Source organism: Onychomys torridus, chromosome 19 (assembly GCF_903995425.1).
Source record: "Onychomys torridus chromosome 19, mOncTor1.1, whole genome shotgun sequence".
In the NCBI taxonomy this organism is placed as follows: Eukaryota; Metazoa; Chordata; class Mammalia; order Rodentia; family Cricetidae; genus Onychomys; species Onychomys torridus.
Genome location: NC_050461.1, coordinates 40,707,417 through 40,725,383, shown reverse-complemented (window position 1 = coordinate 40,725,383; position 17,967 = coordinate 40,707,417). Strand labels below are relative to the sequence as shown.

The following is a 17,967-nucleotide window of genomic DNA, read 5'->3' as shown; positions in this document are numbered from 1 at the left end:
TAGTTCAAGATGTGAGATTTCAGCTACTGTTCTAGCCACCTGCTGCCTGCTGCCTCTACTTCACCATCATGAACTCTTATCCTCCACAACTCTGAGCCCCAAATAAGCTTTCTTCTATAAGTTGTCTTGGTTATGGTGTCTTATCACAAAATAAAAGAGTAACTAAGACATTTCTTGTAGTCTGAGTTGAGCCTGGTTGTTTTGTTTTGGTGTAGGGGTGGCCAGCTCACAGTGTTTCCTTCTTTGATTCAAAATCCCATGGTCCTGAGTAAATCCTTATGGTTACTCACATCTTATAGAATGATGATGTCTGCCTCAAAAGAATCTTTAGATGTTAATGATATCCAGTCCTGACAAGAGAACAGACCTTCTTGTACTCTGCTGGGAGTGCAAATGTAGAGACCTAGAGGTGGCCTGTAAACTAGGAGTCTTCTCAAGGAACTCATGTAGTCAGAAAGGGTGTATGCCAAACTCACTGAACACTGTAGTCATGACGGTTAATTTCAACTGAGTGGGGATATTCCTGGGAAACTAATATAGCACTCTTTTGGAGGCATCTGCGAGGGTGTTTCTGGAGACACATTGTTTATGGGACCGTACCTTTGGGGGAAAATGGATCCATTCTTAATGTGGATAGTAGTATCCTACTAGGGAGGGGAGGCTGGATGGAACAAAAGAGGAGAAGGAAGAAGCCAGCTAGCACACATATGCTTCACCCTCTCTGCTTCCTGGCTGCTGGGAGGTGAGTGGCTTTGCTCTGTAGCATCCTTCAACAAGCATTTGGCCCTCACCACCACCCAGCAGCACAGAGCAAGACAACTACAGACAGAAACCTCTCAAGTCCTTATGTTTGATTCTCTTTGGTGTTTGTCACAGTCACGTGAAAAGGACGAGCAATGCGACACTGTAATACTACAAGTTTATGGAAATGGTTTGAGTGCTTAAGAACAGGGAAGTGCTTACATAAAACACACAGGCCATCAGATTGTCTGCATCAATGGAGTATCATCATCTCTACTGATGTCAAGGTACATTCAAGAAACTTTTGAATAAAAAAATATAGCTTCCAAGGAATATGCATGCACATGCCTAAATTTTGAGGGAAAAAAAGCGTATTTCTTCATATTTATGTGTCAAGACAAGCCTGAGATGGGTTATCTACAAATGAGGTTAGCAAATGCAAGAATTATGCTTTTTAAAAAAAATCTAATACATATCTGTATTGTACTGGCTGAACTTATAATTTTAACAATGTATCTAACAGTGGGCCAAAGGTACATGTATGGAGCTCACCAGGTGTAGATAAGTGGAGGGTAGCTGTTTTATTCACATACAAGGTGAACTGTTGGTTGTTAGGTAATAAATGAGTTAGCTACTATCGCATGATGTTAACAAGTGTTTTCAATTAGTTTCCTAATTGCTACCTATTAGTTAGCTTAAGGAGGGACACCCTACATACTTAGAGATTCACTATTATGCTGGAATGGACCTGAGTGAAAGAGCCAACCCTCAGACTTGGCTTCTCACCAAAGGACATGGCACCTCTTTGCTCAGAGCCACGGGTTTCCTGGCTTGTTCTAAGAAAGCAATGGCCTCAGGACCTGTTGTCAATTTTAACCTCGTTCCTTGCTGATTGCTGAGAAAAATGCATCTGCCCTTGACTCTGGGCCTACTCCTCTGTTCTTTTTGCGGGGAAGTTCTCTCCTTAGTTACCCCAGGACTCCCTCCTCACTTCTCTGGGGACTTCATTTGATGTCACTCTCTCAGCAGGGTCTGCTTTCACCATCTTCATGGTGATCTTTTCACCTTCACCCTAATGGACTGTCCTCCTCCTCTGGTTTTTTGTTTTCACAATATCATAGTCTTTGTTTATTATCTCTCTTCCCTGACAATGACTCTTTGCCTGACCAAAGTCTAGCCCAACTCTCCCCCCCCACACACACCCTGCATCCACCAGTTCTGCAATTTCATCTAGATATGGACCACTGGCTATGAAGAAGGCCCAGCGGTAATGGACTCCTTGCCAGAAATGCTCATGGGTGAAGACACTGGGCTTAGAAACAGTAAGTAGTGTGCACAGGGTCACACAGCTACTACACAGAGGTCAGAACTGAAACCCTGCTGTGTGAGGCCAGAGACTATGCTGGCAGCCACTGTGGTAAGCTGGCTCCCCACAGCCACTCTTATAAAGGAGAGCATTTAGTTGGGGCTGGCTTCCAGGTTCAGAGGTTTAGTCCATTGTCATCACGGCAGGCCATGATAGCATGCAGTCAGGCATGGTGCTGGAGAAGCAGCTGAGAGCTCTACATCTTGATCTGCCAGCAGCAGAAGGAGTCTGTCCACACTGGGCGAAGCTTGAGCAACTGAGACCTCAAACACCACCCCCACAGGGACACACTTCCTCCAACAAGGCCACACCTACTCCAACAAGCCACACCTCCTAATAGTGTCGCTGGTGGTGGGGGGGCATTTTCTTTCAAACCATCACAACCACAGTCAACAAAAGGAATCTATCTTCTTATTTTAGCCCCAAAGCACATCTGTCAAAATCCTCATTATTCTCCTTGCCACCAACATTCTGATGCTAACTAAGGTGTGTTCCACTTTGCCTTCCTTAGAAGCAGTTCCCATGTCCAACTCACCAAGGCAGGGGTTCCCAAGCCCTCCCCCCCCCATCCCCTGCTCCATTTCTATTATCTCAGCCCCAGCTGTAAACATCAATAACCTTAACCTCAACCTCCTTCTGGATTGCCTAATTTTAGTATTAGGGTTTTTGTTCATGGTTCCTGGCTTATGCCTCCCTCTCTAAGGCAGGTCATAAACATCTGGAGTCAGAGTCAGCCCCTGACCAGGTAGGTCCTTCTAGGCAGACACTGCTGTTCGGGACTGGGGAGCCTGGTACTAGAAAGTTCACTCTGAAGAAAGGCCTTGGAGTTCAGGGAGCATGTGAACTAACTAACCAAAATGAAATATTCCAACCTGCCATTGTCTGATAATAGGTCACAAAACACTCATCTTTGCAAAACTCATCTTTGCAAAGGAGCACTACTCCATATCTTGAGGGAGGAATACAGCCAGGATGCTGGAGCAGCATCTTTGGATTTCCCTACTATCAGCCTTGGACACACAATGCAATCTCCATAGACCCCGGCAGCACATGGTGCAGAGGCTTCTGATGGAGTAACTCGTGGCAGCTTGCAGGAACACTCATCCTCACAGAGGAGGGGGGTACACTCCAACTCCACAGAGACAGAAGGACCTGTGCCCTAGGCTCTTCCAGACCTTGTCCTACATATCTTTCATGTCACTATCCATTGTGGCCCTCAAAATACCCTTTGTAAAGAACTCTGGAGGAAATTTATAGTGTTTCCCCAAATCCAGCAAGTCATGGTCTCAAATTAATTGAATCCAAAAAGGATGACATGGACCCCCCCACACACACTCTTATCTGGCCAGCCATAAGTTCTAAGTACTCAGTTTCATGACTGGGTCTGAGAAGATTTAGCCTTGGGGACTAAGCCCTCAATTCATGGGTTATCTCCAGGTGAGCAGTGTTAGAAGTGAGTTGAATTAGAAGATACGTAATTGGTGGATTGCTTCTTAGAGGTTGACAGATCCCTCATCTTTTAGAGTCATAAAAATCTACTGTGTTGGCTGTGGTATGACAACACAAGAATATGAATTTTTTTTTTCCTGGTAGAATTAATTTGTTTTAAGACTCCTTTAAAATAGCAGACAGGCTTACATGTTCATGAAAATCCACCTGAAGAGTATTGCTTCCCTCAAAGTATAACTCATGGGCCAACAGCAGGAGACAGCTTGAAAGCCCATTAGAAACTTCCCAAGTTCAATTCCCACACTAAACCTGCTACGTTTCAAAAAAGATTCCAAGTGCCTCATAAGCACAGTCATATGTGAGAAAGGCTGTTTTATAAAACTGTCACTGAGATGAACTTGAGGTGTTACCTCTGGTAGACAAACTTAGTTGACTGGAGTAGTCCACTGACACAATGAAGCATCATTCAGGTGCTCATCTAGCAGAAGACGATACGGTAGTGGTGGCATTTTTTCTGACATGGCTAATTAGGACCCTCGTTTCTCATCCTTTGTGGTGAGCCTAAAGCCAATTGCCTATTTACGGAGCAGCTGACTAGGCATCATGATGCCTAGCTATCATCCCAGAACTTGGAAAGCCAACTCACAAGGATCACCAGTTGAAGTCCAGGGATACAAAAGAAGATCCTACAAAAAACAAAACTGAAGCCCAGGTATGGTGACTTGTATCTATAACCCCACTTATTTCAGAGGTAGAGGCACGAGGAACAGGAAATCAGGTTCTCCCAGGACTACCTAGTGAGTCTGAGGCCAACTGGGACTACACGAGACTTTTTGTAAACCCCAAATCCAAACCCAGCAAATCGAGGTAAGCAACGAAAACCCAGAGCTGCCAGGCGCCAATGGTTAAAGCCTTCATTTAGTATCAAGTGCTCTCTTGGTGAGGAACAAGAGGCAGCTGAATCATACTGAGAAAGCCCCCTCCCCCCCCATCAATACTCGAACATAAGCCAGGCCCCAAAACATGAACATCAAGAGACATTTGAGAGGAAGAAGACTTGAGGAGCAACTGATCCAGAAGGCTCCTGCAGAAGGAGAAGCAAGACAAGGAGTCAGGTAGCCTGAGAGGGAGTGGTGGGGTGGGGACACTCCCAGGCACAGCCTGATAGACAAGGCAGATTTTTCCAGCACCAGAGGGTTCAGAACACTTCTTTCTCTTGAAATTGCTTGGCAGTTGCAGGCTCCTTCTGGAATGTTGCCATTCTTGGACTAACCTTCCTAGTTTCTCATTGACCAAGGCCCCAGAGTGTTCTGAGCTGCCAGCCCTCCGGGGGTTCCTCAGCTGCCCAAGGAACAGCCCTTCCAGTGAATGCCCTCAAATCTTGATCTGGGTCACCATGTGTGACCTCATGCCAACTCCAGTCCTTGTTGAGATGTATCTGATCAAATGGAGCCAGAGGAATGTCATTTCACTGCCTGGGCAGGTCCTTGAAGTCGTGTCACCATCAGGAGGATGTGGTCCCCAGAGGGTGAAAGTCTTAATCAGCCTTACTTACATGTGGCTCCATCTGGAGAAAAGCACAGGCTTGAACCCCTGTCTGATACTCCTAAAGTAATACAGAGTCCTTGTAAAATGCCTTTGAGAGCTACTCTAAATGCAAATAGGATGTAAATGGTGCCATGGCAACAGGTACCAAACAGGCTAGGATGGGGATACTGGGAAGAAAATTATATCCTTCAGGGAGGGAAAATATTGGGCTTCATGACAGATCTTCTGGGTTATTGCTGATCCTCAAACCATAAAATTTGACTCCTATGACCCACGATCCAAAGGGTGGCTCTGGTCTGCACCTCAGCCAATGACATCTATCACCCTTCCTATTCTTACCTTGTCGCCCCATTGGACACTTCCATTCTTGTTTGCATCCTCAAACCTCCAATTGGCCCCACTGTGTGAAGGAATACCCACTGTGCCATAAAGACGTGTTTGTATCCTAACTGTTTTCTTAGTCTACTCTTTTTCTTTTTTTGACAGATGTCTGGCTTTTCTCAGTGACATCTGTGCCTCCAGGAAGCCAGGAATTCCTCACTTCCCCAGCCTCCTGGACATGAGACAATGAAGGTTGCTCATGTGCTTTTGGTTCTTCCACCTGCCATCCATTACAGAGCTGACCTCTCTGTAACCACTTGGATATGTCACCAACACATGTCCCACATCGAAACACAGGTGTAGCAAGAGAGCTGGGCTGTTTGGCTCTGGCTGCTTTTAGAACCAGAATCCAAGATCCCCAGTGAGTCTCACTGCTAGTTTGAATTGGAAACAGGTAAATTTAGCTTTGACAGTAGCTCGTATATATAGAGGAAGAAAACTCTGGGGTGGATGGATGGATGATACAGATAGTATTATGGGATAAATGTCTATATCCTTTACAATCCAAATGTTAAAACTCTGCTCTCTCATGCAATGGTATCAGGAAGTGAGGTATTCGAGAGGTAACTGGGATTAGAGGAACTCAGGAGTGTGTCGCACCAATGAATGGCATTAGCAACCATAAAGAAAGTCTTATTTAATCTCTCAGCCACGTAAAGATATATTAAGAAGGCAACCATCCACAAATCAGGAATCAGGCCCTTACACAATGGTATCTGTACAGCCTTACGATTATGGCATCAGTGTCATTTTGATGTGGTGTCCATGAGCTGTTTCTGTGAGGGGTGGCAGATATGTACTCAGGTACACACGAGCCAAAGGTGTGCAGTTTGAGGTCAGGGGGAGGTGAGTCTGGGTCCACTACTTCCCTGCTACCCAAGGGATATGGGTGTCCTGATCCACCTTTTAAAACCAAGGTTCCTTATCTAAAGCAGTTGCTGTGATGATGAAGCCCTTGGTGTGTGCAGACAGATCAGGACTGCGGTAGCCACAGTGTGCTGCCTTCTGACCTGCCTTGCCCACACTTGCTGGGGATGTCTTTCTGTATGCTGTGAAATATGTTGCTTTGATTGATTGATAAATAAAATGCTGGTTGGCCATTAGCCAGGCAGGAAGTATAGTGTAGGTGGGATAAGCAGAGAGGACAATTCTGGGAAGTGGAAGGCTGAGTCAGGAGAAACCGCCGCCATGAGAAGCAAGATGTGAAGGCAGAACTGGGAAAAGGTACCAAGCCACATGGCTAAACATAAATAAAAATTATGATTTAATTTAAGTGTAAGATCTAGCTAGCAAGAAGCCTGAGCCATTAGGCCAAACAGTTTTAATTAATATAAGCATCTGTGTGTTTATTTGGGTCTGAGCGGCTGTGAGCCGGGTAGGACCAGGAAAACTCCAACTACATACACTCTTGGATCTGGTACCAGCTTAGCATTCCCAGGAACCTATAGAGTCCCTATGTCTGGGATTCCATCTCCACTGTCCTCAAGTGGGGAAGAGAGTCATTACTTCCCCTCCACAAACTTTCTCCTGTGACTGTGGCCCAGTGAGCATTGTGTAATGGGCCCCTTCCCTGGAAGTTCTAGTGAGTTCATGAGCAGCTCAGAAAAAGCAAATACAGACCTCTGCTTGGTTATATTTTCATTTAAGAAAATTTGGGAATCAAGTTTTTACCTGTTCCTATATACATACACTAAGCACTTCAGATGTTATTGGCTGATAGTTTGATATCAAACAAACTGACTTCCAAGCCACACCCAATCTGCTGAGACAATGATATTGGACTTCATAGCCTCCAAAACTATGAGAAGTAAATCTGTGTTGTTTTAATAGTCTATGGCATTTTTATTACAGCAATTCATATGCACTGAAATAACTTGGTGAGTGGATAGATGGATGGAGAGAGAGAGAGAGAGAGATCCAGAAATACAAGATGATGGGGAGAGGTGTCCTCCTTAGCCATTCCTGTCTCCAGGCCTTCAACACAGGAACTGCTCTTGAATCCTTACATATGTGGCTGAGGAGGGGGAGGAGACTGAATGATGTGACAGACCTAGCTATCCAAATAACTGTTGTTACTATGAAACAGTCTTGCCAAGACACAGGAAGATATTCCCACCACATGGCCATGACCCCTGCCCTTTCTGCAATGCCTCCTTAACTCTTCCTTGGGAGCAATAATGGATGTCTCTCAATGAAATATAGCCTACCTAAGGGGATGGCAACAGTTGTCCAGCTGGACTGATAGTTCAGTGGGTAAAGTGTCAGACACAGGGACCTGAGGTCTATAGTCAGAACTCATATTTTAAAAAAAAATCATCTGGGCATGGTGGTATACTTGGAATTTACTGAGGTAGGCAAAGATGGGTGGATGTCTGGGCTCATTGGCCAGCCAGTCTAACCTAATTGAAGAGATCCAGGCCAAGGAGAGACTGTCTCAAAAATAAGATGGACAGGGCCACTGAAGTAACTCAGAAGGTAAAGACACTTGCTGCCAAACCTGATGACCTGAGTTCAGTCCCCAAGACCCACATGGTTGAAGGAGAGAGCCAATTCCTGTAAGTTGTCCTATGGCCTCTATACATGTGCCATGATATGCACACACATGCACACACACAAACACACACAAAATTTATATTTAAAGAAACTCAAAGCAATATTTAAAAATAAAGTGGATGACACCAGAGGAACAGTGCTCAAGACCTCTGACCTTCACACACACACACACACACACACACACACACACACACACACATGCTCCAAAAAATACAGACAGACAGACAGACACACACACACACACACACACACACATGCTCCAAAAAATACAGACAGACACACACACACACACACACACACACACACACACACACACGCACGCACGCACACGCACACACACATATATAGAAAGTAAGAGATCACAATCAGTCATAAATTTTCTTAGGCAAAGCAGTATGCTGGACAATATTGGATGTCAAATACTGTTGTGACCAGTAATATTATAATTGCAATAAGCATGCAGCCCTCTGATATACCAACTATGAAAGACAGTATTCACATACTACATATTAAGTCAAGCTGAATTCTTTATCCTCACCGCCATGCCTTTCTGCCAGCACAGTCTTCTGGAGTAGAAATCCAGAATCCATGGTAGGTTGAGGAAGAAGAGAGTAAAACACCTTGATTATTGATGTCTAGGCCACTTAGATGATTATTCAAGAGACATTACACCCTTGAAGAAGACAAACATAACATTCAGGTAGAGAAAATACACACAAACACTGAAGAAGATCGGGACAACATTCAGTTGGTTCACAACCATACATGATGCCTCACACATGCTCTTCAGGTATATGAGCCGGCCGCTGATCCAAAGCAAAACCCTACCAGTGCCTTCGACATTCTTGACCCACAGTTGAAAGGTCTAAAGGGCACATTGCCATTTTCAGAAGTCTTAAGATTCTTCCTGCTAAGGCAGATAGGCAATGGTTCATTTTCTTTTCTTCTTTTTCAAGGCTTTACAGAGGCACTGAGAAACTTGCAAAGTAAGGTGTATAAATGTCAAGATTTAGCTAGTTGGTCACAAAGTGAGTTAGGCTCACAACTGTTCTAAGGCAAGTCAATGCAGCCTGCCTGCTTTTCGTGCAGATCTCAGTGAGTGTGATCAAAGATTATGACTCATCCCCTGAAGCTGCCTCAGTGTTTTCTGGTTTTTGTTGTTTTTTTTTTCCCCTGAGCCTCGCTGTAACTGAAAGTACACTTGAACTTTGAGATGCGCTATGGTTCTTACACAGGAATTGTGCTCATAACTCCAAGCCTGAGCAGTCTTCAGTTAAAAGAATAGATCTAATTAGTGATCCCCGAAGAGTACTGGCCTGAAAATATTGCTAGAATTTGACATGTTGGCTGTACCTTAAAATGGACAGCCAGTTGACTAAGGACTTAAAACATGTTTTTGGCAGAAGAGCTTCTGATTTGAATGTGGGTGTGTGTGTGTGTGTAAAGTATGTATTTATGTGTATTCATGTGTGTGTGTATAAAGTGTGTGTTTGTGTGTATTTATGAGTGTGTGTGTGTGTTCATGTGTGTGAATGTGAGTGCACATATGCTAAGGACACGTGGAGATCAGAGAACAAGCTAGGGTGTCAGTGCTGCCCTTGTGAGTTTGTGACAGAGTTTTGTTGTAGTGCACTGCATATGCCAGGCTATGCCCTGCACACTTCCGGTCATCTCCTGTTTCTGTCTCCCATCTCAAAGTAGGAGATGACATTCCAGCAGTTGTCATGTGTCCAGCTCTTGCACAGATTCTAGAATTTCCCTTGGGTCTTCACCCTTGCAGAGCAAACACTTTTACTCACTGAACCACTGCCTCAGTCCAAAAGAGCTGCTCATCCCGACGCTCCTCGCTTGAGTGGTATTTTTGAGTTTTAAAGTACCATGTAGTTTTCTCCTTTCTCATGGGGTGTCTGTGAGCTGTTTCTATGAGGTAATAGCAGATACTCAGGCAAACATGAGCCAAAGGGGATGCACTTTGAAGTCAGGAAGATGTGGCTCTGTGTCCCTCCCATACTCCCCTGCCACCCAGGGGGCATGAGTGTCCTCCTCCACCTTTTAAAACCAAGGTTCCTTATCTAAAGCGGTTGCTGCGATGATGAAGCCCTCGGTGTGTGCACACAGATCAGGACTGCAGTAGCCACAGTGTGCTGCCTTCTGACCCTCCTGGCCCACACCCTTGGATCTGGTACTAGCTCAGCATTCCCAGAAGCCTGCAGAGTCTGTCTTTTGTGTCTGGGATTCCATCTCCACTGTCTTCAGGTGGGGAAGAGAGTCATTACTTCCTCTTCACAAACTTTCTCCTGGGACTGTGGCCCAGTGAGTTTTGTGCAATGGGCCCCTCCCCTGGAAGTTCTAATGAGTTCATGAGCAGCTCTTGAAAGAGCAAATGAAATCCTCTGCTTGAGTCTTTTTATTTTAAAACATTTGGGAATTTAAAACTTCAACTTCCTCGTGTGTGTGTGTGTGTGTGTGTGTGTGTGTGTGTGTGTACATGTGTGTGTGCACTTTAAGCTGCTTTTTGACAAACATTTGATGTTAAAAGAACTGACCTAGTTAATACATTCATCAATGCCTTCGATATCTAGCAGGCACTTGTATGTATTGTATGCACCAGGTCCTATCCTAGGTACCAAGAACACAAAAATAAGAAAAGCCTGACTTCTGTTTGTCATGGCCTCACAGTGTATTCTGTTCATGCACACTAAGCAACCTTTCAATTTAAAAAAAAAGTATGCCAAATGACACGCTTTACCCAGAACCTTAAAGTTCAAGGTCTCTGTTCTCACCTTTCACCCCCACAATCATCCAGTCAGCAAGGTGTTGCTCTTACTAATCATTTCCAGGTCAGCTATGAGGAAGTCAAGTACAGGGAGGGGAAGTAACATTACCAAGATCACAGAGAAGATAACCACGATCCCATGTCTCTTTTACCTGTGCTCTTCCACGGCTGTCAGGGCCCCTCCTGGGACATGAAGAAACACGTTCAGAATGTGTTTCCATCCGACACACACATGCCATGCTCATGCCACTTGCAATGTGCGCCCATGAGCAGTCAGACACAGCCCCCTCAGATTCTGGCACTGGCCTCCCTGCCACATCCTTCTTTTTCATTTTTTTTGTTTTGTTTTTGTTTTTGTTTGATTGTTTTGTTTGCATCGAGCAACGCCAAGCAGACTCTCAGCATGCCAGTGGCTTCAGGCCTTAACGCACTGTTCCTTTTCCTAAACACTCCCTTCCTGTCTGTGTCCGACTCTATCTTCAGGTTCTGCTTTCTGTAGAATGGGAGGGAGAGAGAGAGAGAGAGAGAGAGAGAGAGAGAGAGAGAGAGAGAGAGATCTGAATGTGTGTGTGTGTGTGTGTGTGTGTGTGTGTGTGTGCTTGTGTGCATGCATGTGTGCGTGCGAGCGCAGGTATGGCAGACTCTGGGAGGCCCTTCTTGAGGCCCTTCCCATAGCTATTTTCACAGCTGGCCACAGGGCCCTGATCATAGCTCAAACTTTCTTTCTTTTCTTTTCTTTTCTTTTTTTTTTTTTTTTTTTAATGTGGAGCTGAGGATCGAACCCAGGGCCTTGCGCTTGCTAGGCAAGCACTCTACCGCTGAGCTAAATCCCCAACCCCTATCTCAAACATGGCAATGTTTAGCTTGTCCTCTTTCCCCCACTAGACCACGGGTCCCTTAGAAGGGTGTCTCTGCTGCCTCTGTGTTAGGCACATTAGTTTTTACGTGATTAGATAAATAAATGAGACACCAAGGTATGCTCCCATGCCTAAAGCACCTCTTGAAGCAGGTAGGGCCCAGAACGAATGTCCAGCTCCACACCAGTCTCTGAGCTACCAGAAGAGAACTGGTGCAGCTGGACTACCTGGTGAAGGCATCCAGCATATAAATGACTATCACTACCAGGTAACATATCTATTGCCCATAATGCACAACACATGGATTTGATCCCTAGAGAAACACTGTCTCTGGAGGCCATACCCTTTCAGAAGAGCCTTTGTGTTTAAGAGTCCTGCATCCAAGATTGCAGAATCATATCTGCTTGCTGCCATGTGCCCTGTGCCTAGAATAGTACCTGGCACCCAGTGACACCAGGAAAAACTGGCTGAATGAAAGGCTGAATGAATGGATGGGTGGGCAACACACATGTTTGGTTCCGGTTAAGTGGACACATTGCCAGTGTGAGTCCTGGTCCCTCTGAAACCAGCTTGGGATTGGATGGGCGTCTCACAAGGGGAGATAATCCGCAGGCTTCACAGTGCCCCGTGATCTACAGCCCGCTTTCAAAGTAGGACCTTTCTTAAGAATTTGAACAAAGAATTCTTCTGCAGGCAAGCACAGACTCAAGAGCTCACAGAAGGAAGAGTCTGGGAGTCGCAGGAAGAGTGACCCGGTGCTGTGTTACTGTGTGTTACAGTGGCGGAGTGAGAAAGCCCCACGTGAGGGCGGGAAAGGGCTCAAACTAGAGAGGAAGAAAGTCTGCCAGCAGAGAGGCAAGCAGAAGCTGTGGGCCTGCTGAGGTCATGCCAGCCTTAAGAAAGTGGCAGAGAAAGAGGAACCAGTTGCTTAAATTCTTGACAACTTTCTTGTTTGGGACCCAGGTCAAGTGCATCTTGACTGAGGAAGGACCACCTTACTCACAGATGAAGCAGGTTTTTTTTAAAACATGCCACTTCTGGGACTCCCTGAGCTCATCCAGTACTTGTGTGAGAAGATGGAAGGCACGCTTTCTGGCTGGGCAATCATTTTCTGTCCTAGCCGTAAAGATAAGAGGATTTTCCTTTCCTACTGTGAGGATAGGATGGGCACATATGTCTACACCAGATACCTAGACTGACAAGGGCAGAGGGTGGGCTGGATTTGAGTCTTCTAGAACCTGTTGCACCCAGCCTGTTTTTACATTGTCCAAACTGGCCTAGCTTTGCCAGCCAGCTAGCCTTGCTGTTCTATGACTAGGCAAAAACAGAAAGTGAATGTAAGGCTTGATGCGCACTGCTTGGCAAAGACTAACAAACACAAAACCCTCTGCACTCTGAATTATACAAATGTCAAGTTAGCAGGTGTCCTTGGTTGCTGGCCTAGAGCACCTCCACCTAGCCCAGAGACCATCACCACACTTTGGAAAACACTGAGTCTTGGGTCCAAAACAGTATCTGTCCCTCACAAAGCTTAGCCAAGACTTGCTGGATGCTAAGGACAGGAATATAACCTGGACAGCATCCTGTCAGCCTCTGCTTAGTGAACAGTCCTGTAAGAAAAGCATATCAGAAACAGGCCACTTCAGTAAAACTCTGAGTGAGGAACAAGGCTGGCAAGACTGGTGTAAAAATTAATAGAAACCCTGAGTGCCTACTATGAGAACTTCATTTCAAGATCCCGCTTCTGAAGAGTGTTTTAGTTACCAAAACATTAGATTTTAGAAGTCCAGAGCTTTGATCAACCCCCAGAGGCCTGTGAGTTTAAAAACAAACAAAAAGGAAAAAAAAATCAGTCTGAGCTCTCAGGATGTGAAAGCAACCCCAGTTTGACTTTTAAAGACTACTTATTTGAAAATATTGGGGTTTTTACCAATTTTGTATGGATTCTCAATTTTGAAACTATAGACTTTGCTGACAAAAATGCATGTGTTTTATATGGAAAAATTAGCTCCTGAATCCAAAAGTCAAATAAAAGCCCCTAAACTATGAGGTATTTTTCTTTAGAAAAGCTGGTAATAACCAGGGCAATGAGAGAGGAGCAGGGGCTCTTTGGATGTCTCCATATACTGCTGATACCAAGCAGGCCTTTAAAAATGATTGGCCTTGAATGACTCTGATTGCAGCAGTTGGCAATTTTAGGGGCTGAGTCTCAAGGATGAACAGGAAGCTAGGGCGGGAGATGGGTGAAAGCCGGAGAGGGTGGCCGTTTGTCTTGGAGTAGGCATTGTCTGGTAACCCAAGAAGAAAGTCCCTCTTTCCCTTTTCTTCTCCTCTCTATGGCATGGCCAAAGATGATTTCTCTCCTTGCTTGATGTTCATCCAAAGTCAAGGACTAACACCAGGGAATTAACTCTTTACAGTGTACAAAAGGATTGATTATTCCACAGCAATTAGAAATGGTCTGTAGCCAGGCAGTGGTGGCGCACGCCTTTAATCCTAGCACTTGGGAGGCAGAGCCAGGCGGATCTCTGCAGGTTCAAGGCCAGGCTAGTGTACAGAGTGAGATCTGGGACAGGTACCAAAACTACACAGAGAGACCCTGTCTCAAAAAAAAAAAAAAAAAAAAAAAAAAAAGTGGTCCTATAGGAAGAACTCTTTGACAACTAGCTGAATCAGGACTGGGTGCCAGGAAAAATGCTTTGAGAGGGTGTAGTAGAGGGGTGAATAAGAGAGAAGGGAGCAGGCATAGGTGCTTCAAGCTTCCGCTTGCTCAGGCCAACTCTGGTCACAGTATTCCAATTCTGCATAGCCAAAAGAAGTCACGTCTCATGTTTGGCTACACCTTAGAGTCACCTGATGCCCAGGCTGCACCCGATGCCAATCATAGCAGAATCCCTGAGATGAACCCATCCAGAAACTGTTTTATTGTTGTTTTTCATATCCCCAAATGATCCTATGTATAGCTAAGATTGAAACTTGGTGTCTGAAAGAAAGACTTCTTAGGATTTAAAATTAAAAAAAAAAAAGAGTCTGGGCATCTTTCAGCATGTAGACTCAGATTAAATAGGTCTGCCTGGGAAGGACTGAAATCAGGAGCAGAGGTTGGGTCTGGGAAAGCTACATAGGACCTATCTCTAGATATTGCCTCTGAGCATGCACAGAATTTCTGGCAAGGGCCTTAAAGTTGGGCTACTTCAACACCAGGCCAAGGACCATTGTCATAAAGAGATGCATCTTCTCATTGTGCTCCCAAGATAACTTGGGCATCCCAGCCTGCTCAGAGGCTGTGGCTGTCATGGGAAATGCTCTGCATATCCATGAGGGACTGGTTCATTCTTTGTCCTTCTGATTCAAAGAAAGGTGAGGTCATAATTACATCTAGCCTGCTCTTAGAGACCTGTCTTAGTTTGGATTTCCATTGCTGTGAAGAGAGACACCATGACCACAGCAACTCTTACAGAGGAAAACATTTAATGGAGGCTGGCCTACAGTTTCAGAGGTTTAGTCCAGTACTGTCATGGTGGAGAATAAGGTGGCATGCGGTCAAGCATGGTGCTGGAGAAGGAGCTGAGAGTTCTACATCTTGATCTGCAGGCTGCAGGAGACTGTCACACCAGGCCTAACTTGAGCATATAAGACCTCAAAGCCTGCCCTCACAGTCACACACTTCCTCCAGCAAGGCCCCACCTACTCCAACAAAGCCATATCTCCTAATAGTGCCACTTCCTACTGGCCAAGCATTCAAACACATGAGCCAACAGTCCATACCTATTCAAACCACCACAAGACCCAAAGCTTAGTTCTGAAAGAGGAATACAGCTGTGATGCAGGGAACAAGTAAGTTGAAAGCTGCCACTTCCTAATATCCAATTATATGGACACAGAAACACCAGATTCCTTGCAGATAAACAGATGTCCCCGAAACTGTCACATGGTGTATGTACATACATACATGCACATTTAAAGTTCTTACTGTTCTCCTGCACGCAGCTTTAATTCCTCTCTTTAAAAAGAAAAACTTGAGACACAGTTATGTTTGTTTATCTACAGTCACCAACTAAACTAATATTCACTTGTCTCTTTGGGTCCCTGGAATGGTTAACCCTTTAATCTTTTTACAAGTCAATCAAGAATATCTACAGCTCCAATTCTGGTTGGCCCCAAAGCAGACATCAAGATGCTTTTCCACTCAACACTCTTCACAAAATACAATCACAGGAAGAATTTGTCGATGGATTCTTCCTGGTGGCCTTCACCACCTGAGCTCAATGATTCTGACGGCCTTTATCCAAGGTGAGCTTCCAAATCAGATCAGAAACACCACTGATGCTTCCTGAACACACCAGGTAGTTAAGATGGTATCAGAAAACAGTTTGGGTGGCGAACAGAGTTAGGTAGCTAAAGTGGAGATAGACAAACTGCACAGAAATGTCCTCTTTTTCTAGCTAGAAGTGACGTTGAGTTCAAGATCACGGAAAAAAGGCTCAGTGGGTAAGGGTACTTGACATCAAGCCTGAGGATTTGGTTTGGATCGCCAAGGCTCTGCAGATTGTCCTCTAACCTATACATGCACTCCGAGGTGTGCTTGCATGTGCACAGACACACATAAATAAACGCCGGGTAGGAGGTCACGAAAGGCATGGCCCCAGAGCGCAGGGAAGGCACAGGGAACTGCGGTGGGGGGTGGGGGATGGGGGTGGGTAAGGGGTGCAGTTTGCTTCAGCAAGCGCTTTCTTGAAGCTGGTCAGGCTCATGTCCTCCATGTCTAGTCTCCCAGCTCCCGTGCAGCCTTCACAGGTTGAAAATTATAAAACAGCCCTTGTAAACTGGACACATCGGCTGGATTAAAAGACAAAAGTTCTCCAGTTCTTAGGCTATGTAAATAATGACTTAATCCACCTAATGTCTCCACATGATTTACCACACTATCGTTCCATATTAGCCACTGAGATGCGAGAGACAAAGTTAAGCCATTAGTCCTCCATCACACAGCACAGCCTGGGCAGCATCAGGCCTCGGTGAAGTTCCTGGGTTTTTTGTTCTGGCCTCGAAGGACACAAGGTAGAGGTTTGCTCTACAGGCTCCAGGCTTTCCAGAGAACAGTGAAGCACTACACACACAGCCAGGCCAAGGTCTCATTAACACCTCTATGGGTTTTCACAGTCAGGGAAACTCGAATCCCAGGTCCTCTTACTAGCAACCCCGCTAAGAAATCTCTGTTTCAGAAGCAGGAGTGAGTAGTTGCCAGAGCTTCCAAGCCCTGTACTGACCGTAGCCCCTGAAGTGAGGGGACCACACCCTTCGGAGGGACCAGTCACGCCGTAGACCGGTTAGCCCAAGAACCAAATTAGCCCAAGAACCAAAGCCAACACGGGTGCCGCCTGGCGCCGCACAGCGGAGAGGGAGTCCAGGGGAACCCGCGGAAACCCAGCCGCGCTGCACCCGCGCAGCAGAGAGGCGCACCCACTTGGGCGCACCCGCCGGTCGCCTGCCCCTCAGCCGAGGGACACCAAGCTTCTGCAGCCCAGCTGGAGGCGGCGATATGGGGACAGCAGCTTTCGCCCTTGCTCTCAGCGCCCCCCCCCCCCCCCCCCCACGGCTGCCCGCGGGCGCCCAGGGATGATAGCCACACGGCGACTGCCACCTGCCCGTGGCTAGCCCTCCCTGGGCCACCCCCAGGCCATCCCGCGCCACCCTTACCTGAGCCGGAGATGTGGACCCGGAGCGGGCGGCCCCTGCTCGAGGCGGACGACAGGTCGCTCTGGGAGCGGCCGCGGGGACTTGGGTCCCCGGGCAGCCAGCGCAGGGCAGGCGCTGGCGGGCTGGGAGCCTCGGGCTCGGGGTCCAGATCCGCCGCTGCCGCTGCGGCTGCCGCTGCCGCTGCCGCTGCCACCGCCTCCTGGCTGGCTGGCTGGTCCGGGGACATCGCAGGGCTCCTGCCGGCTTCCGCCATCGGCCCTAGGCTCCGGGAGGGAGCGAGCACAGGCAGGGTGGGGCCGGCGCAGAGGGCTGCGCTGTCCTCTGCAGCCCCGCGTGGAGCCCCCGGCCGGCTGGCAGGGCGGGGAGGCGGCCGCAAGCAGCGGTGCGCAGCGCGGGAGGAGGAAGAGCACAGAAAAGTTTGCACAGGAAGGAGCCGCCTACAGCCGGCTCTCGCTCCCGCCGGTGACAGCCACGGGCCCCGAGCCTGCTGCCCTCAGTGCCCGGGAACCTGCCCGGCTGCTCCACCCCCAGACGCGGCCCCTCCACCGGAAGGCAGGGGTCTGTAGCTGTTGGCCCAGCAAGGCTCGCCCAGCCGG

The 17,967-nt window shown here is 46.8% G+C and overlaps 1 protein-coding gene across 1 annotated transcript in view; it reads right to left on the bottom strand.

Moving 5' to 3' along the window:
- Positions 1-17,750, bottom strand: part of Phactr2 (phosphatase and actin regulator 2) — a 238,157-nt gene extending 220,407 nt beyond the window's left edge. The window contains exon 1 of the mRNA XM_036168691.1: positions 17,372-17,750. Coding sequence (XP_036024584.1) covers positions 17,372-17,624 — 253 coding nt within the window. The 5' untranslated portion in view covers positions 17,625-17,750. The remainder of the gene's footprint in view (positions 1-17,371) is intronic.
- Between the last annotated feature and the right edge of the window lie 217 nt (positions 17,751-17,967).